General features: G+C 32.1%; 3 protein-coding genes across 6 annotated transcripts; all 3 read left to right on the top strand.

Moving 5' to 3' along the window:
- Nucleotides 2764-6734, top strand: LOC109351869. Of its 4 annotated transcripts, none has more exons than XM_019593538.1 (5): nt 2764-3039; nt 4153-5165; nt 5274-6350; nt 6438-6493; nt 6591-6734. In XM_019593538.1, the coding sequence occupies exons 2-4, from the start codon at nt 4164-4166 to the stop codon at nt 6465-6467; spliced, it is 2109 nt and encodes a 702-aa protein (XP_019449083.1). In that variant the 5' UTR covers nt 2764-3039; nt 4153-4163; the 3' UTR covers nt 6468-6493; nt 6591-6734. The 4 variants fall into 4 exon arrangements, with proteins under 4 accessions (XP_019449083.1, XP_019449084.1, XP_019449085.1 ...); XM_019593539.1 differs by having other exon boundaries at nt 5274-5712; nt 5764-6350; nt 6438-6652; XM_019593540.1 differs by having other exon boundaries at nt 5274-5904; nt 6100-6350; nt 6438-6652.
- Nucleotides 10243-10536, top strand: LOC109352851 (cold shock protein 2-like). Its single transcript, XM_019595031.1, has one exon. It carries the CDS (start codon nt 10243-10245, stop codon nt 10534-10536), a length of 294 nt encoding a protein of 97 aa, XP_019450576.1.
- On the top strand, nt 18230-25642 carry LOC109352401. Its single transcript, XM_019594379.1, has 3 exons — nt 18230-18473; nt 23775-24269; nt 25035-25642. Exons 1-3 carry the CDS (start codon nt 18386-18388, stop codon nt 25553-25555), a joined length of 1104 nt encoding a protein of 367 aa, XP_019449924.1. The 5' UTR covers nt 18230-18385; the 3' UTR covers nt 25556-25642.

The raw sequence follows: 26586 nt of genomic DNA, 5'->3' as shown, positions 1-26586 counted from the left end.
ATTTGTGATTTTTTTTAATCAATTGATACCTTTTAATTGGTTTAAAACAAAGTATAAAACTAAGATTTGTTGGATATCCCTAGCATATCTCATTTTAATAAATTTGACACATAATAAAAATTAATGTATATGTTTCCCATTAGTTAAATATTTTAATAAATGTCACAATTTTATTGATTAAGATATAAAGTTAGGAACAGCCTATGTAAATTCCAAAGTATGACAAGAATATGGATATATATACTCTCTATTATTTTGTATGTGTCACTTGGTATTGGTCCTTTTTTATTGTTTAAATTCACACCGTCGACGTGAATGGAATGAAACGAAAGGCTGATAAAAGACTACTAGCTGGATTCGATTTATAAGTTAGGTTTTTACATTTTTTGTTAGGTTTTTATAGTTCCAATAAGTAATTAATTGTGTTGCTCCAAAAAGTGAAGTTAGAATGATAAGAGATGGAATTAATGAAATAATATTGGAGCAATTGACATATTTTAAAAATAAAAATAGTAAAAATGTCAAAATTGTAGTATTTTCTAAATTAAGGAAATACCTAAATATAACTATTTACCTTAATCAATATAATTTGGTTAAAACTTAAAAGCAACTTATATACTGGAATATAGGGGAATGTGAACTATATGATGTAGATTGTACTACAAACATAGTAAAAAAATTACTCACCCATTTCTCTAATATTTATTACTTTAGGATATAACACATGGATTAATATATTTAATTCCCAAAAGATTTCTATTTGTTTTCATGTTTACATTTTAATATTTTTGTCTCTTATATATTGACTATTATTAACTTCACTTCACTAAGTATCTCTTTTACTATAAAAATATTTACCAATGCTAAGAAGATAGGTGAAAAATTGACTTCTTAAATTTCTAAATCAACGTGTAAATAAATAAATAAAATATCCAATCTCTCTAGATGGGAAGGCACATGACAAAGAAACATAAACAAAGGATAAGATATTAAACAAAATTGAAAAGTATCTGTCTGTCCACATCTTAAAAGCATCTAAATTCTCTAATTCAGAAATAATAAAAGCGAGTTATATTTATTTGTCAGTGTCATTATTAATTAATGAGGATAAAACAAGTCGGTAGTTGTTAGAATCCATGCAATGCCTACATTTTAATCCATGTAGGTAGTAGGTAGAATTAAATTTCAAGTCCATGTTAAGTCTATTCGCTATTTTGGTTTTCAGGTAAAAGTATTTATAAAAATAGAAAAGTACTATACACTACTTTTTATGGGTTTCATCTTTGTCCCTTTTTTATTTGAAAAAAATGGTGTCCCCTAATAGATCTTGATTTTTCTATACAGAAGTAAAAAAAATTATATGGAAACCACAAATTGTATAATTTTGTAATTTGATTAACTAACTTTAGTATTTATTGTAGTTTTAGTCTTGGCTCCTCTCCAAGGTTCGGATTTCACTTATGGTACGAATTTCTTTTTTTGAAACTTCTCGGATAAGCTCTGGACCATATATTAAATCAATTATGCATTCATTTGACTTAGCTTCTTATCTTAAGATTATGGTATTAATTAATTTTCATGAAGGAATCTATTCCTTTTCATGAGAGATTACAAAGGTTGGGACAAATATGTAATACGATCATTATCATTATTAAAATAAAATGGTGGTGAATGCTGTTGTAGTCATTTTATTTTATTTTGTGAGCTGCTGTTCAAAATTTTAATTAACACCAAATATATAAATAAGCTGCTGGTCTTAATATGAGATTTTAGTTCAAAAAAATAGAAGTGATTTATTCTAAGTACAAAAAATTAAACATAAGATGAAAAAATAAAGAAGAAGAAAGGGAGCACTTGCATTGCAGTTTGGAGGAGTGCAAAAATGGAGGGACCCTATTTAAGAGGACATATTATGGACTAATGTTTATATCACTCCATATATTATGTATTTTTTATTAATTAGAAAAGTAAAATATGAATTATTAACTTTATATTTTTTGATTAATAAAAAATACATAATACATAGAATTATACAAAATAAAAGATTTACTCTCACCCTATATGCTTTAGCCAATATCATATCATTAATAATTGAACCCATAGAGAATAAAGGTAGACTTTTCGAACTTCTTTTCTCTTCAACTTTTCTGGTCATATCAACCTGGCTTACTTTCCCCTTCACATGATCCCATACCATGTGGCCCCTAAATAAATGCCAAAGAAATCGTCTTCAACATTACATAATCACCAGTAACGTACATTTCTGTAGGAAAATATTTTGTTACACTTTAAAGTTTAAATCACACACATATCTTATGTCTATTAATGATTAATTCATTATTGATTACTCTTTTGATATACACTCATTATTCCTCTTGGATTCCTTTTAGTTATTTTAGGTGAACATAATTATTTGAATGCGTCTAAAATTAATACTGAAAGTTTGAAATTAAGAAGGAAACTAACATGTTCACTCTCAAGGAATATCATTTCCAATACTAGGAAGAAAAATGATAATTATACTCTTTTATTTATAGTAAGATGACACTTTATGACTATAAACAAAAACAGAACTTTTATTTTAAGTACTAAATTGATTATTGATAAATAAAAAATTGATACTTCATCCCAAACTTAAACAACAAGATAAGTAATTGTTTATTTAGCATGCAAAAGTGAATTCATATTAAAATTGAGTTGTAGGAATCAAGAAACAAACCAAAAATATAAAGGGAAATGGTTTAAGCATATTTGCAGTTTGAAGCATTATCGCTGGTAACCTCATTAGATCTGTAACCAACCAACCAACTGAACCAAGTACTAGAAATAAACACACACAAGCATAGAAACCACAAACTACTTACTACGTTTTTTCTTTTATCAAACCAATCAATCACTCTCTCTCTCTCTCTCTCTGTTATTTCTCGTGTAACCCACGAAGCTTCCCCTATCTTCTCTGAAGTTAGTGTTGGAGGTTCATTCACCAACTTTCCACAAGAACAAATTGACTTGGTTTCTGGGTCACGTTGTTTTCCTGAGGTTCTTTTTTCACTACCCTTCTCTCTCTCTCTCTCTCTCGGTATATGTGTGTCGGTGTTTATTGGGTTTGGTAAACGGTGATAAATGTTACAGTTGGGTTTGTTTTTATGTACGGAAAACGTAGGAAAAAGTATATCTTTATGATCAAGGTGAAAGGAATTCCTTTATTCTATCAAAACTTTCTTGGCCACTGTTCTTTTGTTGAAGCAAGTGTTTTTTTTTTGTCTTAGTTTTTTCTAACTAATGAAACTGTGACCTGCGTTTTTCTAATGATTGTATGTATGGTCTCCTTAAAAGTGGTCTGGTTTAATTTCACTGTGATTTAAGGATTGGATTGAATGCTGTAGTTGCAAATCTAATATTGTATTTAACTTCTTCCTGACCTTTCTACTCTACTCTACTATATTAGCTATGCTATTCAAAGGACCATGAACATGTTTTTTTAATTGCATAAGAGTGAAATTGTATCCTATTTATCAATTTTCTATTGCTTCCTATTTACTAAGCAAAATGATTTGTTTGACTTTTGTTGAATAAGCGAATTACAATTTTTATTCCATATTGTGCAATTTGATTGTTTTTATCTCCTTATTTCTTGCCTTATGAGATGTGTAAGAGGATTCTGGTATATGACAGCTACATAGCAAAATGGTGGTCTAATGGAAATGCTGTTAGAAAGATTCTCTTTGAGAAGCTTATAACTTCAATTGTTTCCAACTATAGAAACGACTTTTCCTGTTTTCCATGCTATACTCGGCCCAATTACATGATTTATTGAGGAGTACCGATAGTTCAAGATGCTGGTAAGTAAGAGATTTGAGCCTAAAAATAAGAGAAACTTGTAAAACAACATGAAGATTTAGCTGTGAGCTCCATCTTCTTTATGTGAATAAACTTTTGGTCAAGACTCAATCACTTTTGTGTCATTAATAGTATAATAGAAATGCAGAATTGGTGTTAAGTGGGTTAAGGCTATCTTGTTCCACTACATCAACACCCCATTTCACTTGTAATATGCAGCAAAAATGTCAGTTTATTTTCTTTGTATTTGGTCCTTGCATCTGAAAATGCCAAGTTTGAGTTTCAATTTGATTTGACTATGGGGTGTTGCAGAAACTGATTAGATGATACTACAAAATCTAATGGAAGAAAAGCAGTTAGATTTTTATCAGCCACTTTTATCAGTAAGGCGATTCCCGTCAACAGCGGCTTCTGAAAATGACAATAAAAGGAAAGGTGATATGTCATCAGCCGAGCTGCCTCCTCTTCCTGTTTACAAATCAGAGTTAAAATCGGGTCCGATGAGAAATCCTGGAGCAGTTCCTTTTGTATGGGAGCAAACTCCTGGAAGACCCAAGGACGAAAACAAAGTACAAACACAATGGCCTTCTGTTACTCCAAAGCTTCCACCTGGGAGAGTTTCGAAAGTTAAACAGCAACATTGTGATGAAGTTTCTAAAGCTAGATCAGTTAGACAATCTCGAACAGGAAGTACCGTGTCCAGCCCTCAAATTGTTGCAACTTTAGATAAAGAAGTGACAAAACAGGAAAGCTTAGAAGAAGCAATTCAGGAAAAGGCTAGTTCTGGTTCAGATGATGAGGATGAGAACTATGTAGATGCCGTTGATACACTTTCTAGAACTGAATCAATCTTAATGAATTGTAGTGTTAGTGGTTTGAGTGGGTTGGATGACCAAGAGGCCCAACCATGTGGAACTTTTTCGACAGACAAACAGGCTCGTGATTTCATGATTGGCCGATTCTTGCCTGCTGCAAAGGCAATGGCTTCTGAAACACCCCGATACACCTCTAGGAAGGCACTTGTCATACAGGAACAATCGAATCAGGTAAACAAATTAGGATGTGGAGAAAATTCCCGTCCACTTAATCCAAAATGGCAAAAGGTTTTGCCACAATATGCCCAAGATATTGTCAGGGAAGAAAGCGAAGATGAAAGTGACGACGACGTGTCTGAAAACTATGCACCCAAAGTTTGTGGGCTGTTTCCTCGGTTCTGCCTTTTGAATCCAATACTAGGATTAAGAATGGAGGATGGGGTTCTAAATTCTGCAGGCCACAGAATGCAGGGTAAATCAATTGCTTCTTACAGAAGAACTGCAAAAGAGGTATTAATATGTCCCTAACTACTTTTCTTTTGTTCTAGATATGATATAATTCATTTAAGGCTTTTCAGTTTAAGCTCTATAATATTTTTTCACCTTTTTCTGATGTAGCATGCTAAAATTGCTTATCATGGGAAAAAGTCAGTAGACTCCCCGTCTGGCTTTACACAAGAGAAAGATTTTCTTAATATTCCTGAAAAATCGAAGCATGGCATTGATCCACATCGAAGAGGTTTCAGCAAAGTATTAGACCGGGAGAGCACCCAATGTGAATCTAGTTGTGATAGCCCTGTTGCTGAGAAAACCCTATATGTAGATTCTGTACATGTTAAATATCCTACTTCATATTCGTCTGAAACGAAAGGCTCAACCAATCACGGAGGGGATGATTTGGAGACTTTGAGAAAAGACGATGGCATTGATAAAAATCCTTCAGTAGATTGCTTACTTGAGGATAGCAAAAACTTGGGTATTGTGGATGAGAAGGCAACATTACAAACTAAAAGTTCAGTGTCTCTTGATTCATCCCTTGCGTGTTCTGATAATTCAAGCAATGATGTGCAAATGGAAATGAAAAATCATCCCAACAAAATATATTCAGAAAGGCAAGGGTTTACAAATCCTGGCTACCAAGGAAGTAACTTAGATCACAATTTGGTTGCAACTTCAAGTCCAAAAATGGTTGAAATTGGGAAAATAGAGTCAGAAAGTGAAGTTCCTAGCAGTAAAAAAAGATCCAGTGGTCTAATTCAGAAACCTGTATCATGGAACAACTCGAAATTGGCAAGTGATTTGGAAGTTGGTTTGAAGAGCCAACAAGCTACCAAAGATCAAGAATGCCGTCAAGACTCCCGTCAGGATCCTAATACTTTGGCTAGCTCAAAGGTGGTTGGTGATGGGAAGATTGGTTTGGAAAGAAAGTCACCTATGAAGTTAGGCCATCGTCAGACATCGGATGCAAGCTCTTTGAAGCTTCCACTTGCACTTCCTTTACCAAAAGCTCCTTCAGAGTCTTGGCTTACACGTACTTTACCGACAGTTTCCTCAAGAAGTATACCCTCATGGTCTAATCTTACTTCCAACAATCATGCGCTGACTCAATCTCCCAAGACTGCGTTAGTTGATCCTAAGTGGGAAATAATTGTTAAATCTTCTAATGTACTTCATGGGCGTCTGCGGTTTTCTGAGGTAATTCAGTAAATTCAGTACATCATTTTGTTTAACTATTGATGAGGTACCAATACCATCATGCTGATATTCCTTCAACTCTTTCAGGAACCACTTGCTCCCATTCCAGAAGCTTGAATTTTCAGGAGAGAAGGCCATTGATCGTTCTGTTTACTTGCTGAAATGTGCAATGTTTTCAATAATGTAATTGCTTTTTTCCCTCTAAAATTTTTTCTTTGTATTCTCACCCTACAGGTTGGTCTTCCTTTTGATTCTATATACATGAGGTGAGATATAGTAAAAAAAGTGTAAATCAAATTGCCTTTTGATATCCTTTAAATGCAATAAGTTTTTGTGGGTACATAATGCAATAACTTGTTTCAATAAAATCTGTCCTTTGAAAGATACATCATTTGTACGGTGTTCTGTTCTTGTAATATATCATGGCAAGGGCCTATGGGCTAAAATATTATTGTTGCTTCTTAACAAGATGCTGCAAAGAATGGTCTTTGTAAGCTGTAAATTGTAATGATGCGTATCTTGGTCCTACTCATCAATTTTCTGCATCTATGGATTAAACAATTTTAGTCTTATTATTATTGGCTATGTTGAAAATCTAATACCATAGTCATCCGAGGGATTTGTTGAAAATTTTGGCTAAGTTATTGTCATTGGTTCTGAAACAGGATATGCTTTACAGTAACTAATCGAACACGAGTCTTATCCATAGCCTAAAAGTGCAGCATGAAGTGAAGAAACTATCTCATTAGTAAGTTAACTTTTTTTTGGTTTAACCAGGTAAGGTCTTTCAGGTGCATGATTGTCCTCTTCTAGCAACAAGTATTATTATCATGAATCCAATCTTTGATCTTTCAGTCCTGTGTTTTGAATTGTGGTTGCGGTTGCGATTATCGTGACTGTTGCGATGCGGATTGCGGTGTGGTGTGAATTATTTTGTGAGAAAAACATATTTTTGACATCGATGCGGTCTGATGCGGTTCCGTTGCGGCCCGATGCGATCCAAATATGGTCTGATGCGGTTGCATCGCGGCCTGTTGCGATCGCATCACTATGAATCGGATCACATCGCAATTGCGGTGTGATGCGGTTACGGCGATCACCGCAACCGCAATATTGCGGCTGCATCGCGTGATGCAGTCCGCAATTTGATACACTGTTTCAGTCTATTTAGTTATCTCTAAGATTTTAGTGTCACTTTACACCACTTGACAAATAAACATTTTAAATCTATAGCTTCAAGAATATGTTAAGGTTTTGGGATCATGTTATGAAATATCAAAGTTTTTGAAACTGTTATTTAAAAATTGGCAATAAGAAATGGCTGAATTAAATAGTAGTGATTTCATGAAGACAGATCACGTGTTCTAAATTATATTTCACCAACTAATATAAAAAATTTATTTTTTATTTTAATTATTTTTTTAAATAACATTTTCTAATTGAATTTGACATGAAATGGAGACAGGATCATGACACTTATCTCTGCCCCCTTGAACTTCCTTAAGGACGCTTCGAAGTCCAATTAAACATCACTTGTGCAATATTATATCCAACATAAAATAATCACACATATAAGCGTGAGAACTCATGACACATGAAATAAATAAAAGAATCGGAACAAATTAATCAACTTTAAATGGATAAAACAGGAGAAAGTTAACGATAAGCACTATGGATCAACCATATCAAACTTTGCAACAACAAGAAAAAAAGATATTAAAGACCAAAAAATAAAATACGTTTTGACTATTCTAACCATAATTAAAGAGATATAAGTAACATACAAACTTATAAATATATAGCAAGAATAGTTCTCATTAAAATTAGGAGAATAACAATCATACACAAATTAAAAGTTGGGTTACATTTATCTTTTAACATTTCCATAAAAAAATCATTCTTCTCATTATCACCTGTCCCTGTATTTGTCCTAAACCTTCTCTCCTCAAATTAAAATTTGACAAATCAATTAAATATGCCATTAGGATTTGTTTGTTGTTCCATATATGCTTTTCCGCCCTCCTCATCCGAACTCATTGCAGGAACTTTACCCTTTCCCCTTTTATTTTGTTTTTACTATTGTCGAAGAACCTGATTAAATAGGTCAAATATTTATTGTCACAAGCAAAAAATTCACATTTGAAGTATAGGTGTTACCATATATATCATCATTTGTTTGTCAATGAGTTGCTCTTAATTTCTTTTAAGGAATAAAACCCTTTGGTGATGGTGGTGACATGAAAGGATGACATGAAGCAAAGTGATGTAAACCAAGGGGGTTACCTATGATTTTTGGAGGTTATGTTCTTGCAAAGAATTTATTGCATGGTTTGGTTTATTTTATTTGCATTGATTTAAATAAATGAGATTGCATTCTCATATAGTCTTAGGTTTAGTTTTATTCAAGTATTTTAGTATTCAATTCATGTAATATGGGTTGAGATTTATTTGTAACATGGTCCATATTTCCTGACCAAGTAGTTCGCCGGGTTCAAAGGGTAAGCTTGTCACATGGCATTTGAAGCTAGAGTCATAAAAATTCAAATGGCACAATCAAATCTTCTCCAACCAACATGAGGATAGGAGAAGATAGATTATTTATGGCCTTAGGGATGACACAGCTATAATCAAGGAAATTAGATTGTAAAGTTATTATTCAACTTGCTTGAAGATAAATTTGGTTGCTTGAAGACATATATAATTTGGCAAAGGACTTGGTTCACTATCTTATCTTCTCCAAATTGTGGGGATTTTGAAATCAAAAGAGGCTTGTGAATCTTCAAATAGATAAGACTTGGTCAAGGCATCAACAACTCAGCCAACAAATATCTCAACAAAATTACATTATTTAAGATTTTATCTACTTGATTTAATTAGGGATTACATTATTATTTTATATTTATTTTTAGCCTAAGTTTTAATTAAGATTTTCTATTATGCAAGTTAATTAGCACTTAGTCTTTTATTTCAGTCCAAGACATTCAGATTGCCTATTTATGTAATTGAATTGTCATTAATGAAGTTAAGTTGAATTTTGAGTAAATTTGAATTGTTTTAGTTGAGAACACTTCTCCTAAACCTAGGTTGGTCGTGGCCATCATTAACAAGCTCTTATCAAGATTCCTTGCTTGTGGCGAACCTCATAGCTTATCAAGTTTTCATGCTTGTGGCGCTCCCCCTCCTAATCTTTTCCATTTCCTTCACCAAAACATCCCTAAATTCCCACAATTCACCAAAAACGAATTACAATTTAAAAAGCTCAAGACTTCAAGCTAAAACAATCCTAATTCTAAGGCAGTCCCCTAGAGGTTGTCATCACAAAGTGAAATCTAATGGAAGCAAAGAGAATTAAAAATGGGGAATTTTAAGAGAAAGAAAATGGTAGAACCATGTGAGAAAAATCTGGATAATGAGTTGTGGATTGAAACGATATATCAGTATTGAAGTTAGGATTTAGAACTTCCTTGGACTAGCAAGCAAATTGGAACACGGGTAAGGGGGAAGGGGTAAAGTGGTTCCTCCATAGTTTGGATGAGGAGAGGAAATGGAGAAAGGGTAAAAATGGAATAGTAAGCAAATTGGGATAATTTCCTAAAAAAAATAAAGAGATATGTTTAATTGATAGGATAAATGGTTTGGGACACAAACATTCCATCATCCAACCTAATCATGTAGGAAAATTCCTCCAAATTGTGTGTTCTACGGTCAAGTAGGATATCCAATTAATTCTTCCAAATTTCTACAACAAGTTGATAACTATTAGCTACTAAAGTACAAATATTTAACATTTTGACTTTTCTGAAGATATGAATTGTGTGGTTATAATTTGGACCTCCCTGAGCTTTAATATAATGTCTTCTAAAGCCAGCTACAAAGGAACAAAGATCTAGAGATGGTGAGAAAATTTGCTGCAGAAGATAACTTTGCCAATGATATCAGCATTTCAGTGGAAAGTTCTGAAGGCTTTTACCTACTTTTCATTATCATAATATCTGTTTTGATGGTGACCATGGTTTTGTTTGCTTGTGGTGATGATGGTGCTAAAGACCAGAAAAAGAGAGTTGAGACCGGCGGTGCCGATGGAGTTGAAAGCGGTGGACATGGTGGCTGTGGATATGTTGGCGGTGGATGTAGTGGCGGTGGATGTGGTGGCGGTGGTGGATGTGGTGGCGGTGGATGTGGCTGAGCTTGAGGCGGCTAATGGAAGCCACATAGGTGAATGGTAAAAACATAAATTTGCGAATTTTATATTTATAAACTGTTACATGTTATGTGCGAATTTCTAAATAAGATCAACAATCATTGTACCACTATGGCAGTTAGTAATAAATCCACTCACTTCACTATTTGAATTTCTAACTTCATAAAATACTTTGGAATTATGTTGACTTCAATATTGTGACTAACATGTTAATTTGGGTAGACACTTTTGTCCCAAAAAAAAAAATATATGACTTCATGTGTCACTACTTTACAATTGAAAGCAATATTATTAAAACTAGACTAATTAACAAACCAAATAGGGTTTTGATTTACTTGTTCAACCGATGATTTAGTAATTAAATTGTATGTCAGTTAAACTGGACATACATGTTTATATATATATATATATATAAACATTAACAAATTTTTTATAATATGTATATATTCAAACTTATTACGTTCATAGTCTTGTAAAATTTTCATAGACAAACACCTCAATCTACAAAATATATTGTAAATTTGAAATCAAGAAAGAATTATAAATGCTTCTTCAATATAAATTAATTGTTTCTAAATATATTATAAATTTTCTTTTTATGAAAGATTCTTATTTTTATTTTTTTGGCTGAGTATAAAAAGAAAATTAGAAAACATTATTTTAATGTTCTAACTCTTGAAAGCAATGATTAAGGGGTTATGGGGTTCTAGCACTACCCGCTTACATGATATAGTGAGATCACAATCAAGCCTGAATATGATTGAGTCTCATCGGGTTTAGGGTCGGGTTCGAGTTCAAAAGTTAGATTCGATCAATATTTATGGCCGAATATGGACCGAACATAACCCGACCCGACTCGTATCATGGTCACTCACTCATCATGTTTGTATGTGTTTATATTCAAGTATGTATAGAGTAATAACACATTTTGGTCAAAAGTATTATTGTTATCAAATTTTTTGATCATATATACATGATTAATAATATATATACATATATTATTTTATATGTCAAATTACATATTCATTATAATAAATAATATTACTAAGATTTTATTCTAAATGAATATATGTTATATTTAATCGAGTATATGATTAATTTTGGATTCAAAGATTGATCCAAATCATATTTAGAATCAAATTAACTTCAAGTATAGAGTTAGGTCCGAATTTAAAAAAATGACTCAACCAATATTTAGAGTCAGATGTAAACCTTAACTCATCACATGTTCACTTGTAAGAGGTTCAACTAGAGTTTGGATCCATACCTTATATTTGAAGACATAAAATGTAATTATAACCTTTCTTGTTCCAATTGTTTTCCTATCTCAAATGCATTAAGCTTTTACTGTTTTAAGTTTTAACTAAATAAGACCACGTGAGTGTGTGACTAGCATCAAAAAAGTAACTTGTCCAATTTCTGGTTTGGTTTAAGAATGAAAGTGGACGAAAATAAAATATGAGGAAGGAAAGTTGAAGGAAAGAAAAATAGTAGAAAATAAGATAATAATTTTATTGTTTACTATAATTGAAAATGGAAGGAAAGTAAGAGGAAGAAAAATGCACATTTATATATATAATATATTGAAAATGACATAAGTGCCCTCGTTATTTATTTATATAATTATGTAGTATATATAATTTTTAAATTGCAAATTACATAACTAAATAATTTATTTTTAATAATATTAATCAATATTTTTTAAGTAACATATAAACTAAGTTTAATATAACAATATTTTTTTATAAAATTCAATGAAAATTATTAACGTCCTACATCTTCTTTTCATTAATGTGTCTAAAAGGAAATATAACTCATATTTGACAATCACTTTTATATTTCTAATCATCTCACTTTCACATATTTGTGTTTTGTCTTTCTAATTTATTTATTATTTGTTACTTTGTTGATAATTTAAAGTAATTATGTTTTTTTTCACTCCATCTTTTAGCATACATAACTACTATTTATTTGTGAGCTCAAAAACAACGAAAATAAAATTAAGTTAACTAATTTCATTATATAAATAAAGAAATGTACTACATTTTATCTATTTTCATATGGATTATTGTTCTTTCATTTACTGTGAAATGACAAATTTGAAATTTTTGATGGTTTCCTTCATTCATTTTTTTCCCAAACTAGGTTGAAAAAGTTTTTTGTGAAACTCATTCATATTTTTTCACCCCTATTTAATGTTGGGACCAAACGGTGAAAATAATATTTTCCACAATTTTTTTTTGTTTATCTTTTCTTTCCTCTTGTTTTCTATACAACCAAATATAGTTCGACATTGACGACAAAGTTAAACATGTTTATATAAAATAGCAAAATTTAAACCTCACTAAGGGATATAGAATATCATATCTATATATTGACAGTTCAAATATTTATACACAATCAATATATTATCTATCATTTATTTGCATTACTTTTTTTTGAAGAGTCAATGTTGATTAAATATGAATGAATGATGGATGATACATTAACAATGTATAAAACTCATATGTTGTCGGTGTATATATTTTTTCTTAGGGAAATATGTCATTATGTTATTAATTAGATATGAGTGTAATATTTATACAAGTCAAGATTTATACGCATTCACTGCATCATCCATAATTCATTTCTATTATTTTTTTAGATAAATAATAATTAAATATAAATGATGGATAATACATTAACAATATATAAAAAAATTACATTTATTTTGTGCTTATTTTTTTCTTCTCATTAGATATTCCATTCAAATTCTTATGCCATCATTTCAAATTGAATTCAATATATAGATGAAATTGATGAAGTTGAAAATGAACCCAACTCTTCTCAAAAATTATAATTTATTTTATTACGAGTTAAGTTAAAATCAAGATTATCGAATTTTTATTTTTACTACATATCATAATTTCAATATGGTCATGAACTCTTTATTAGTAGATAGAATCCAAATATGTTTAAAATGATGTTTTGTAGGGAGAAAATATTGAAGGAATTTTGAAAGTTTCAAACTTACTTAAACAAAGACTTCCAATTAATTTTTAATTAATCACACTTTTCCAAATTCCTCCTCTCTCAAATTAATTACAAAACAATATTATACACATTTCATACCTTTATTCGTAACTTCATACGTAAAAGTGGATAAAAGTGCTTCATTTTACATAATCCAAATAATACAAAATTTTGTATAAAAGAATTCAATATATAACCAGTTGGAATAAACCAATTATATATAACTGATTATTAAAATTCTTGCGTTTATTTCAAAGACATACTTCACATGACAATAGTGAGAAGTTTGAACTTAGGAGACATACGGAAATAAATAACAGTTTGATGGATATTAATTTAATAAATCAGCAAAATAAGCACTCCTATATTTTATCTGTAATCCCATTTAACTACATTTTTGATATGTTTTAGGAGAAAGCATTAAACTTCTAAGAAGGTATCCCTTTGAGAGTATCTCCATTGCCTAATCTATTGATAGTTACATCTCAATTTAGAGACAAAAGGGACCCAATATAAGCGATTATTCAATCAGATCATGTAGAGAACTTATATCTCACGTTGTTTTCTACGGTGATATGGATTTAATTAATCCAAATTGGCTGCTGCAAATAATATCTACATTTGGACTTTAACAAGCATGCACTCAAATTTTTAGATCATAAGAAGTACAAACAAAATTATCTCAAATTAAAGTTATAATAAATAGAGATGTTTGGGTCGATGTTGGAAAGTAAGTCTTACATTGCGACTACTTCTTTTATTGCTAATAGTAATGTTTTATGACCTTGCTGCCATTTTAATCTAATATAGTTTGGTTCTAGAAAAAAAGTCACCTGTATAATAACTACATAGTTAAAGGTGATAAGAGTTATTCGAAGAAAAAAAGTCAGTATTGTGATATGTGATTGGTTAATCATTCCATAATGCCACATAATGGTTTTGAGACACAGGATCCATCTTAGTCAAATTTAGCTGAATTGTATAACATTTTGAAACTCCAATTATGAAATTAATTTCTGATTTTGTGGGTATACTAATTGCTTTATCTCAATTTTGTCTTCATTTTCACACCAACTAGGCAGCTAGAAGAATTTATTTTTCACCAGAAAATAGGACGTAAGTTATATTTGCCAGCCAAAGTGTAGGTTGCAACAGCTAAATTTGTTGCAAGGTTCACCGATTTAGTTGTCTGCTACTTCCTACAATGTGCATCCCCGCATAATATATTTCTCTTCATCATATTAAATTGAATGAGTGATAGTTTACAATGAAAATAAACTATATATATATATATATATATATATATAAAACTAATTAAAACTACTAAAACTAACTATAACTATAACTAGCCTAATACAATATCAACAAAAATACTAAAATATAGTTCAAAATATATTTCAACAGTTCACCTCAAGCTGGAATATATCATGCATTCCAAACTTGAAATAATTGTGTTGAACATGATCATATACTCTAGTATCTCCTCTAGTTGGTGAGTGAATCCTTATCTCGTAGTCTTAAAATCTGAATATGAAACAATATTGACGTTTAACTACAATAGGTAGAAGCAACTTCATTCAAAGTTTAATCATCTATTTTGACATAAGCTTAACCAATCAAACCAACCATAATGGATGAAAGAGAGAAAAACAGATCTTAATCTTGATCATAATATGATGCTTCAATGAGAAAAATTATACACCATAATGTTGTGTGTTTAATGAGATAGAGGTAAAGAAAATAGACAAGTAAAGAAAAGAAATAATTGGGGAGTAAATGATGAAGAATTCATCTTTAGTAAAATCACAGCCCAACGCTTTAAAACTTTCATGTACACGAAGGGAAAGAAAAGAAACATAACCAACTATAATAATTGGAACTTGATTTGGAAGGCTTAAAAGAATAGTCATTGTTGTTTTGAGCAGTCAAAAGTGTAGCAACAACAAAATGAATGTTTTAGAAAGTCTTGCAAAAGAAAGAGTTAGAATCTTGAAATACATTGCTTCATTGAAAACATAATCAAGAATGAAAATAATATATTTCAAAGAAATCCAACATTTCTGACCATTTACGATCGGTAGATAATCTTCAATAATTGGTCGCCTTCATCCATGACATTAAGTCTCAATTTGAAGTAGAGTATGAAGCTTGATATGATGGCCTTGGAACATAGCCTTTTTGAGGCCGAGAAAGTATAGGATGAAATTATCAATAGTAGAATATCAAAGTCTTCCTCTAGTAGATATATGACCCTCTTGTAAGAAAGTTGTTGTTTAACATGTGTGGCTCTCTGAGAATAACGATGATTATTTGTTGAATCTTGAAAGATGGAGCCACAAGCAGAAGCTACCAAAATAATAATTACGCTCTAATACCATCTTAAAATGGTAGAAGTCATGCATGAAAGAGAAAGAAATGATGAACAAAAAAGAAGGAAGAAAAAGAGAACGAATAGAAAATCATAGCCTTCATACATTTCTCGTTATTATCATTGAATTGAATGAGTGATAGTTTACAATGAAAGTAAACTATATATACATGTAAAACTAACTAAAACTACTAAAACTAACTCTAAGTATAATTAGTCTAGTACAATATCAACCCAATAGTTCAAAATATATTTCAATATTGGGCGGTAAAAAAAATCAGTTAAATATTTGTAGCATGTGTTCATAAAGAAAAGTATAGAACTTTCATTTTTCAATCGGAGACAAATGGGTCACAAACACTACTGTTGACGTTAGATCATAAAAATGGAGGGAAGATGAATACGCCATTCTACATTGTTGCAGAGGATCAAATATATAATTTATAAGTGGCTGCGCTCAATTTATTTTATTTTATAGATAAAGTGATTGAAGGGGAGTGAGAGATCAAAATTGTGCTGCTGACAAGTTTATGTTCAGCAGCTCAACAAATTAAGCTGACAAATATGGATATGACTCAATTAGATAAGCTAAGTTAATCTAAGCCTATGTTTAGTTTAGGAGAGAAAGTAAGAAGAAAGAAATACATGAGAGAGAAAATAAAAAGAAAGAAAAAGGTGAGAAAGAGAGTAGATTTTGATATTGTTTGGTAGGAGAGAAATAAAAAAGAAAGAGAAGAGAATAAAGAATAATGTTATGGTTTAAAAGACAAAAATACCCTTTCGTAATGGAGAAGAATTATTATATTTTAATTATTAGTTTTAATGTATTATAATAAAAAATTATTTTAGGTTTAATTAAAAATTTATTTAATTTTTATAATTGTATTTAAAAATTATTTAATATATATACATGTAATTAAATTAATTTTGCTCTACTAATAATTTTATGGTAGTCTTCTCAAGATATCATACAAAAGCATTTTGTAAGTTTATATAAAATGTGTAGGTACTATAATATAATACTTGTTATGTCTTCATAAGGGATCCAAAATTCACTCTAACTACTAATTTATTGTTGCATTGTATTAATATTGTGCATTTTGTTACATGAATATATTACAACAAAAATAATATATAAGACAATATAAAAGTGGGATATTAATCTTCATTACCAACTCCAATGAATCAGGGAGAAGAGAAGTTGTTCAGGTTGTTGTTATTCTTGTTTTGTGATTATCACTCACAAAAATATGATAATGAAGAGAGGAGAAAAAATTGCTACATAATTAAATATATTCAGATTAAGTCAAGGGTTTTAAGGGTATTTCATAAAATACTACCCTCTTCACTCACCTTTCTCCTCATTCTTGGAGAGAAATGAATTATGTGGGTCCCACACCCTTTTTATCTACTCCACCCTCTCTTTCTTCTCAACCAAAGAGGGAAAAACTCACTTTCTCTCATACTTCTCCTCCTTCATCTTCTTTCCCTCCATACTCTCTCAAAACAAAGGAAGCATAAATGAAATTGTAGAAATACATGATATTTTTCTTATATATTTAATCCACGTGGCACCTAAAAGCTAAAATAAACATGCCATCCTTTTTCCACTCTTCACAAGTGGGTTCATAAAAAAAAGCAACTGTCAAAGAGGGATTTTGGTGGATAACATTAACACTAGCCATGAATCTATCTTATATTTTGGTAAAACAATAATGTAGTAGGTCCAAACAAAAGCCATGCATGTGGTCACTCATAGAGACACAATGAATTTATGATCAGAAAAGAAATGAAGCAACCTTCATCACTTCCTCACTGATATCAATAGATAGATATTGCTTCATTAGGAAAAAATATTCATAATATGGAGTAATGGCAACCAACTAGTGGTTGTGATAGACTAAAAAATATGAGCCTACTAAGAACTAACAATTACAGTAAATTAGTCCTGAAAAAGAAAGAAAACTAATAAATAAACTTCACAATTTCATTCATTTCTATATAGTATAAAAGGTACAATGCTTATATAGGATATAAACCTTAAATTATTAATTATATCAGCCCTACAAGTGACATGATCACATAAGTAGAGATATTTCAGAAATGCTACTTTAATAATAACTTTATATAACTAACTATCATATTCTTTACTTTTCTAATAGGTTCATTAACAAAAACAAGTATTTTTTTTCTAATTGATGTGTAAAACTTAACATACCTGCACGTATAAATAAACAAGTTGCTATCGCACGAACTGTGGAGAAAACCTAAAAACAAAACAAAAACTACAAGAAATTCACTGTATATTTATTACCATCCACCAGTATAGCATCTTTCCATTAATAACAGTGAGCAAAGCTCCACCCACTGCACTTATTAAAACCCTGCTATTCCTTAAAAACCACAGTTCACTTCTCTTCTTTGAGCTCTACATTATTCATTTTCTTTGTGAAAATGGCAGTGACATTCATATTTGTTCTTTGTTTGGCTTTGCTTTTTGCTGCTTCAACTTTTGCTTCCGTTCAGCCAAGGTTGCCTGAAGGTAATGCTCAAATAATCTGATGCTCATTCATATACATAAGGATTGTGTAGTACTTCAAACATGTTTAGATATATTAGGCAAAGCAGCATTTTTTATTCTCTTGTGGTGCTGCCCTATTTTCTTCAAGTCTAACCCCTTTGTTGTGTACCTTACATTCTCATTTTTGGTTCTTGTAAGTGGACAGTGCCTAAACATAAATCAGGTCGATTTATGGAGTATATTATACTGTGATGTACTTGTTGAAGTGGCTATGCGTGGTATATTCTTCTAAATTCTTTGTAGATAATCTTAAAATCTGATCCATTGTGTATGTACTGTTGAGAGAAAAAAAGAGAGATCATGCTTCAATTTCATTATGAAAAATGATCACCCCACGTCATCTTTTTCTCATGTCTTTTCGGTCACACCAACTTTATAATAATTCATGAAAATAATTTTTCTGTGAAAACTAGATGATCATCAATGGTTTTAAAGAAAGTGGTATAGAAAAGGGTGTGAATTGATAAAATATTGATGCACACTTTCTAGAAGCTTCCACACTTGTGTAGAAACAAGTAGTGATGATTGTACCATAATATCTAGAATTATCCTAAGCTTCTAGTATATTCTATTATAGGCATTTAGTATTATAATTAAAGAAGTATCTAGAAATCTTGAGAAAAATGTATACTAGATACTTATGGAACCATCTAGAAATTCATAAGTGTTGTAGAAAGCCTATAAATAGGCACTCACCCTTCATTTGTAAAGCATCCAAATAAGAAGCAAATTATTCTAAGTTGTGTAGCTCCAAAGCTTCTCCACTTCTATTTTCACTACTATAACTTCCATTTCTAAAATACTATCAGTGGCATCAGAGCTACGTTTGGTCATACACTGGGCGTAGAATATTACTCTATCCATTTCCAACTATCTCCAAGAATCTCACATCCAAACTAAACCATATTTATACACTTTGAGCTATGGCTAGCACTATTCAATCATCATCAATTCCTATCCCAATTTTCACTGGAGAAAACTATGATTTTTGGAATACAAAAATGACTACTTTCTTCCGGTCCCAAGATTTGTGGGATATTGTAGAAGAAGGATTCACTACTCCAGAGAATACTTCAACTCTTACCGTGGCTCAGAAAAAGGAGTTGAAAGAGAATGTGCAAAAGGATGCAAAAGCGTTATTTATTCTACAACAAGCCTTGGCGGAAACTATCTTTCCAAGAATAATGGGAGCTACAAGTGCCAAAGAAGCATGGGATACACTAAAGGAGGAGTTTCATGGCAGTGATAAGGTACGCACCATTAAACTTCAAACTCTTAGGCGTGAGTTTGAATTACTTAAGATGAAAGAGTCTGAGACCATAAAAGACTATTATTCTAAAATAAAAGAAATAGTCAATCAAATGAAAGCCTATGGGGAAAATATTCTTGACAAAAGAATTGTTGAGAAAATTCTGATTTCAATTCCCCAAAAATATGACTCAATAGTTACTACGATTGAGCAAACCAAAGATTTGTCTACTCTATCAGTAACAGAACTAATGGGCTCTCTAGAAGCTTATGAGCAAAGATTGAGTAGGCATGATGAAGGTTCACTAGAAAATGCCTTTCAATCAAAGCTCAGACTAAGGTCTCAGAATAAAGAATATCAAAGAAGAAATAATATTGGTGCGGAACATTCTAGAAACAAAGAGATTTCTAAAGATTTCTCTAGAAACAATCAAGCAAAATATCTTCCTTGCGGCATATGCCAGAAGTCAGGCCATTCAGAAAAATATTGTCGATATCGAGGAAAGATACAATGCCAATATTGCAAAAGATTTGGGCACTCAGAGCAAAATTGTCGCAACAAAAATAATCATCAGGCCAATTTCACTGAAGAATGCAAACATGACCAACAACTATTCTATGCCAACCAAGTCTGTAGTCGTGATAAAGAAGAAAACTGGTACTTGGATAGTGGTTGTAGTAACCACATGGCTAAGGACGGGAGCATTTTCAAAGATATTGATGAGTCTGTCAGAGTGCAAGTTCGATTAGGTAATGGCACCATGGTTGAGTCTAAAGGCAAAGGCACTGTCATGGTGGAGACACAATCAGGTACGCGACTTATCAAAGATGTCTTACTAGTTCCTAACCTTAAAGAAAATCTCTTGAGTATTGGCCAAATGATGGAAAAAGGTTACTCTCTCCACTTTGAGGGAGATACATGCAATATATATGACAATAATAGAAAGTTTGAAATAGCCCAAGTTAAAATGGAGAAAAGAAATAGAAGTTTTCCAATAACTTGGAAATATGCTACTAACATCGCTATGAAGGTTCAAGTTGATGAATCATGGCTATGGCATCGAAGATTTGGTCATCTTAATAACCAAGCCTTAAAGCTATTATATCATAAAAGAATGATGAAGGATCTTCCATGCATCCAAGAGAATGAAGGAGCTTGTGAAGGATGTCTACTTGGGAAGCAACATAGACTACCTTTTTCAAGTGGGAAATCTTGGAGAGCAAAACGCTTGTTGGAGCTCATCCATACTGACGTATGTGGACCAATGAGGACGCCATCCCTCACTAATAACAGGTATTTCATCCTCTTCATTGATGACTTTTCTAGAATGACATGGGTCTATTTTATAAAAGAAAAATCAGAAGTCTTTGGAATATTCAAGAAGTTCAAGGCCTTTGTCGAGAAGCAAAGCGGGAAACATATAAAAGTACTCAGAAGCGATCGTGGCAAAGAGTACAACTCTCACGAATTTGATAAATTTTGTGAGGATGAAGGCATAGAGCGTCAACTCACAGTTGCTTACACTCCACAACAAAATGGGGTGTCTGAAAGGAAAAATCGCACGGTCATGGAGATGGCTAGATCGATGCTCAAGGAGAAAGGTTTGCCAAACACCTTTTGGGCCGAAGCAGTTTACACAGCTGTCTACATAATGAATAGATGTCCAACAAAGGCAGTCGAAGGTAAAACTCCTATAGAAGCTTGGAGCGGTAGGAAGCCATCAGCTAAACATCTAAGAGTTTTTGGATCTATCTGTTATATACATGTCCCAAAAGAAAAGAGACACAAACTAGAAGACAAGACGATAAGAGGCATCTTCTTGGGATATAGCACACAGTCAAAAGGCTACCGCATATACAATCTTGAAACGGAAAAACTTATCATCAGTCGAGATGTTGAAGTTGATGAAAGTGCCGCTTGGAACTGGAATGAAGGCAAGATTGAGAGACACAACATCTCCATACCAACACAACAACCACAAGTAACTGGGGAAGTAGAAGAAGCAACAGAAGATCCAGGTACGCCAACTACACTCCCACATGAACAATCTTCACCAGAATCTTCTCCGAGACGAGTAAGATCCTTAGTAGATATATATGAGACATGCAACTTGGCCATAGTTGAACCTGGAAGCTTTGAAGAAGCATCAAGGCAAGAAGTATGGGTCAAGGCAATGGAAGAAGAGATAAAGATGATCGAGAAAAACAACACGTGGGAGCTAGTAGATTGTCCAAAAGATAAAGACATCATTGGAGTAAAATGGGTCTATAAAACAAAGCTCAATCCTGATGGCACTATACAGAAGCACAAGGCGAGATTAGTAGCCAAGGGCTACTCCCAACAACCAGGAATCGACTATAATGAGACATTTGCTCCAGTTGCTCGTCTAGATACTATAAGAGCTCTAATAGCTCTTGCAGCAAAAAGAGGATGGAGCATTTACCAGCTAGATGTCAAGTCTGCATTCCTCAATGGAGTACTTCAAGAAGAGATCTATGTGGAGCAGCCAGAAGGGTTCATGAGCAAGGGCAACGAAAACAAAGTGCTACGATTGAAGAAGGCTCTATATGGCTTGAAGCAAGCTCCTCGAGCATGGTATAGTAGAATTGACCAGTACTTCGTCAATAAAGGATTCGGGAGGAGTAAGAGTGAGCCTACACTATACATTAAGAGGTTCAACCGGTAAACCGATCTCAATACTGGTATGGTACAAGAATCATATCCACATGCAATCATATCAGTCAAAATCGGTCATACCAGCCGTTTTTTATTTAAAATTAATTTTTTAATCAAAATAAAAAATTGATAGTTTTTTATTGATTTTTCAATATTATTGTTAATATAATATATATTTATATCTAATTCACCGGTATATGCTTTAATAAGTAAACCACCAATTAAATTGCTATACCATTATATCAATATCCTAACTAGTTTGATAATCAGTACAATATCAATAACAATGGTAACCATCATATCTAACTACATATATTTGTATATTTTTTATTATTTATTTTAAGTCACTTTAATGAATGCTATTAGGAGTCAAGACATTCATCATGAAATTAAATAACAAAAACTTTATATGGGACAGTGTGGTTTTGAATATTTATATATTAAAATTCACGCCTTATTTAATATTTTGAATGACCAATTCTTACTTTTGAATATTTACTTAGTTCTACTAGGATAATTTGCACATCTGTCATATATTTTATTTTGCTTTGAAAAAACGAGAAAAAACTCAGCATTAAAAGTTTGTAAAATAACAGCAAAACAATGATTTCTGATTTCTTTTTACTGACATGGAACACAGTGAGAAAAGACATGTTAAACTCTTTGTCTCTCTCTTCTCTTTAATTTAATGGAACACAGTGAGAAAAGATGCATGTTACATCTCTTTGTCTCTCTCATTCTCTTGTGCCATCCAACCATACATTTCCATTCTCTTCTCTTTGATACAAAAATGGAGTTAGTAAATTTTAGCCACACCATTAAAGTAAAGTAAAATCATTCAAAGTATAGCAAAAGAAAAGAAGAAACCACTTTGGTTTATATTTGATAAAATATTGATGCACACTTTCTAGAAGCTTCCACACTTGTGTAGAAACAAGTAGTGATGATTGTACCATAATATCTAGAATTATCCTAAGCTTCTAGTATATTCTATTATAGGCATTTAGTATTATAATTAAAGAAGTATCTAGAAATCTTGAGAAAAATGTATACTAGATACTTATAGAACCATCTAGAAATTCACAAGTGTTGTAGAAAGCCTATAAATAGGCACTCACCCTTCATTTGTGATGTATCAAAATAAGAAGCAAGTTATTCTAAGTTGTGTAGCTCCAAAGCTTCTCCACTTCTATTTTCACTACTATAACTTTCATTTCTAAAATACTATCATGAATAATAAATGATGTGAGAATATCATTACTTCTTGTTATTTACACTTAATGGCACTCACATTCTGAAGTTGTCTTGCTCTTCTCTTTTCCTTCCTTTTGTGATAGCTTATCTCCAAAATGGAAACTTTGAGGAAAAGCCAGACCCCAGATACCTCAAGAAAACCATACTCATTGGGAAATATGCCCTACCAAAATGGGAGATCAATGGTCTTGTTGAGTATATTTCTGGGGGGCCACAACCTGGAGGCATGTTCTTCCCAGTGACTCATGGAATACATGCTGTGAGGCTTGGCAATGAAGCCTCAATCTCTCAAACCATTAAGGTCAAGCCTGGTCAATGGTATGCTCTAATACTAGGAGCCTCAAGGACTTGTACTCAAAATGAAGTTTTGAGGATCTCAGTGCCACCAAAATCAGGAGATGTTCCTTTGCAGACACTTTACAGCTTCAATGGAGATGTTATTTCTTGGGGATTCAAGGCTACTTCTAATGTTGCCAAGGTGACATTCCATAACCCTGGAGTTCAAGAAGACCCTGCTTGTGGTCCACTCTTGGATGCCATTGCTATCAGAGAGTTATACCCTCCAAGCCCTACAGCAGGTGATGGAACATATTTACATGATTATATGTTTGTTCACTGTAGGAAACATAACATATTTGAAGTTCAGGAAATACCACTTGTGTTTTTCCCTTTTCTAAAATGTTGTCAACCTGGATGTTACTGCATTTTTAACACTAATTTTATTTTAACAACCTACAAGTTGTCATTTTTTTGTTGCAAAAATGTATGAGATAAAATATGAAAAGTAAAATATGAGATTAATATACTTTAGTTTGTTGTAAAAAAAGTTAATTTTGGATTTGTTCAAATAACACTAATGAAACGTTATAAGACTATCATAAATTTGAATCCCAACCTTAGGTAACCATATTATTAAAATGCCGAGAAATGCTAGCAACACAGTCGTTTCAGCATTTTCTTCAACACACTTTATGATTGAGTAGAATTCAAGTGGGACCTATTGGATCCATGCGATTTAATAAGACTCTCATGAATTCCCAGTGTTTTGGAGAGAGTTCAAAAGAATGTGTTTCTTTTTAGTCGAAAAATGCTAGCAATAAGATCTTTACATACTTTTTATAATTGGACAGAATTCATTCAAGATCCTGAAAATAGAGAGTATATTCATGTAATTTAATATGGCCACTGGAAGAAATCTATCAATAATTTTTTTGATCAGCAACTAATTTCAAAGACTGTTTTGCTTGCATTGTTTATACGAAATATGAACTACCTGCCATGCTTTGCCAGTTTGCTTTTTTAGTGTACCTAGGACTAAAAACTTTATAATATAATTCTTTCAGATAATTTGGTAAAAAATCCTGGCTTTGAAGAGGGTCCATTCCCTATTTTCAACACCACCAACGGTGTTTTGCTCCCTCCTAAACATCAAGATTTGGAGTCTCCACTTCCTGGTTGGATTATTGAGTCTCTGAAAGCTATCAAATTCATTGATTCAAAGCATTTCAATGTCCCATTTGGAGATGGAGCAGTAGAGCTTGTTGCAGGCAGGGAAAGTGCCATTGCCCAAATTATCAGAACAGTTCCCAACAAACTCTACAACATGAAATTCACAATCGGAGACGCCAAAAACGGTTGTCATGGATCTATGATGGTTGAAGCATTTGCTGCAAAAGATACCCTTAAAGTTCCCTTCAACTCTGAAGGAAAGGGTAGATTCAAGAATGCGAGTTTCAACTTTAAAGCATTTACAGACAGAACCAGAATCACATTCTATAGCTCCTTTTACCATTCAAAAGTTGATGACTATGGATCACTTTGTGGCCCTATTCTTGATCAAGTTATAGTGAACCCTGTTGCCTAAACATTAGGTCTACAGTATTGATATTTTTGCATTGTATAAGTTGAATGATGAAAGATATTCTGCAGCACTATTCACTCTTCTGAGCAATGAGCATAACCTATGTTTTCCTTTTCCTGTAGTATATACATGCATGAGATCAATTTTCATTCATGTTCAGCAAAAACGTTGATAAAATAATATTTTGGGCTTCCTCTAACCCCTTGAATTGTTACATAACCTTGTTCAGAAATACAATTTACATTACTGCCACATTTTTTATTTATTAAAAACTTCCAAGTCTAGATTAAGCTTAATATTCTTTAACGTATCAAATGAGAATGGGATGGATTTGCACGTGCCGAGGTCTTCAAGGATAGCAGTGCAGTAAGGTAAGGCATCAACAGCACGTGACTAACATTCAATGCTAGCTGTGAACCTGTGAATATTATAATTTGAACTTTTGAAGCATACTTGAGAACAAAGTAAGGGTCCCTGTCTGCAGTGGAGAGGAAGATGCAAACACCCAATTTTAAGCAATTGCATATGTTATGGTTGACCAGAACCATATACCTGCACTGACACGAACGTCTCGATAATTGGGCAAGGAGACACCCTTATTACCGCAAATTTAGTGGACAAACACCATGTCTCATGAAAAAAATAAATTTCATGTTTACGTGTTTATGAACTAATCAAACTTTACAAAATAATATTAAAATATTAATTTTTATTTTTACAATTTTTTTTTTTAAATAAATAAAATTTTTTACTAAATGAAACATGAATAAAGACAGATTATGGCCACCCAAATTTATTTCCCTTTGTTGAGTGCAAATTTAAGTTATAAGGCAAAATTTGTCCAATTTACTCAAAACAAATGATTTAGAAATTAATTTTTTTGTCAATAATAGTGGAATTTAATTAAGGTAGCCAACTAAAAACTAAAATTTAATTATTGTTGTTGATAATTTGAGATGCGTTATTACTTTTCCCAAGAAGTGTTATTATTAATAATTAAACTTTTGATATTTTGACAATTCTAAAAATCTAGT

Source organism: Lupinus angustifolius, chromosome LG07 (assembly GCF_001865875.1).
Source record: "Lupinus angustifolius cultivar Tanjil chromosome LG07, LupAngTanjil_v1.0, whole genome shotgun sequence".
In the NCBI taxonomy this organism is placed as follows: domain Eukaryota; kingdom Viridiplantae; phylum Streptophyta; class Magnoliopsida; order Fabales; family Fabaceae; genus Lupinus; species Lupinus angustifolius.
The sequence above is the reverse complement of the archived record's forward strand: the minus strand, read 5'-3'. Positions and strand labels throughout refer to the sequence as shown.

Coding starts and splice junctions, on each gene's coding strand:
- LOC109351869 (XM_019593538.1), top strand. CDS start 4,164: ATGATACTACAAAATCTAATGGAAGAAAAGCAGTTAGATTTTTATCAG. Junction 5,166..5,273: donor ACAGAAGAACTGCAAAAGAG/GTATTAATATGT, acceptor TTTCTGATGTAG/CATGCTAAAATTGCTTATCA. Junction 6,351..6,437: donor GGCGTCTGCGGTTTTCTGAG/GTAATTCAGTAA, acceptor CAACTCTTTCAG/GAACCACTTGCTCCCATTCC.
- LOC109352851 (XM_019595031.1), top strand. CDS start 10,243: ATGGTGAGAAAATTTGCTGCAGAAGATAACTTTGCCAATGATATCAGC.
- LOC109352401 (XM_019594379.1), top strand. CDS start 18,386: ATGGCAGTGACATTCATATTTGTTCTTTGTTTGGCTTTGCTTTTTGCT. Junction 18,474..23,774: donor TCAGCCAAGGTTGCCTGAAG/GTAATGCTCAAA, acceptor CTTTTGTGATAG/CTTATCTCCAAAATGGAAAC. Junction 24,270..25,034: donor CCCTCCAAGCCCTACAGCAG/GTGATGGAACAT, acceptor TAATTCTTTCAG/ATAATTTGGTAAAAAATCCT.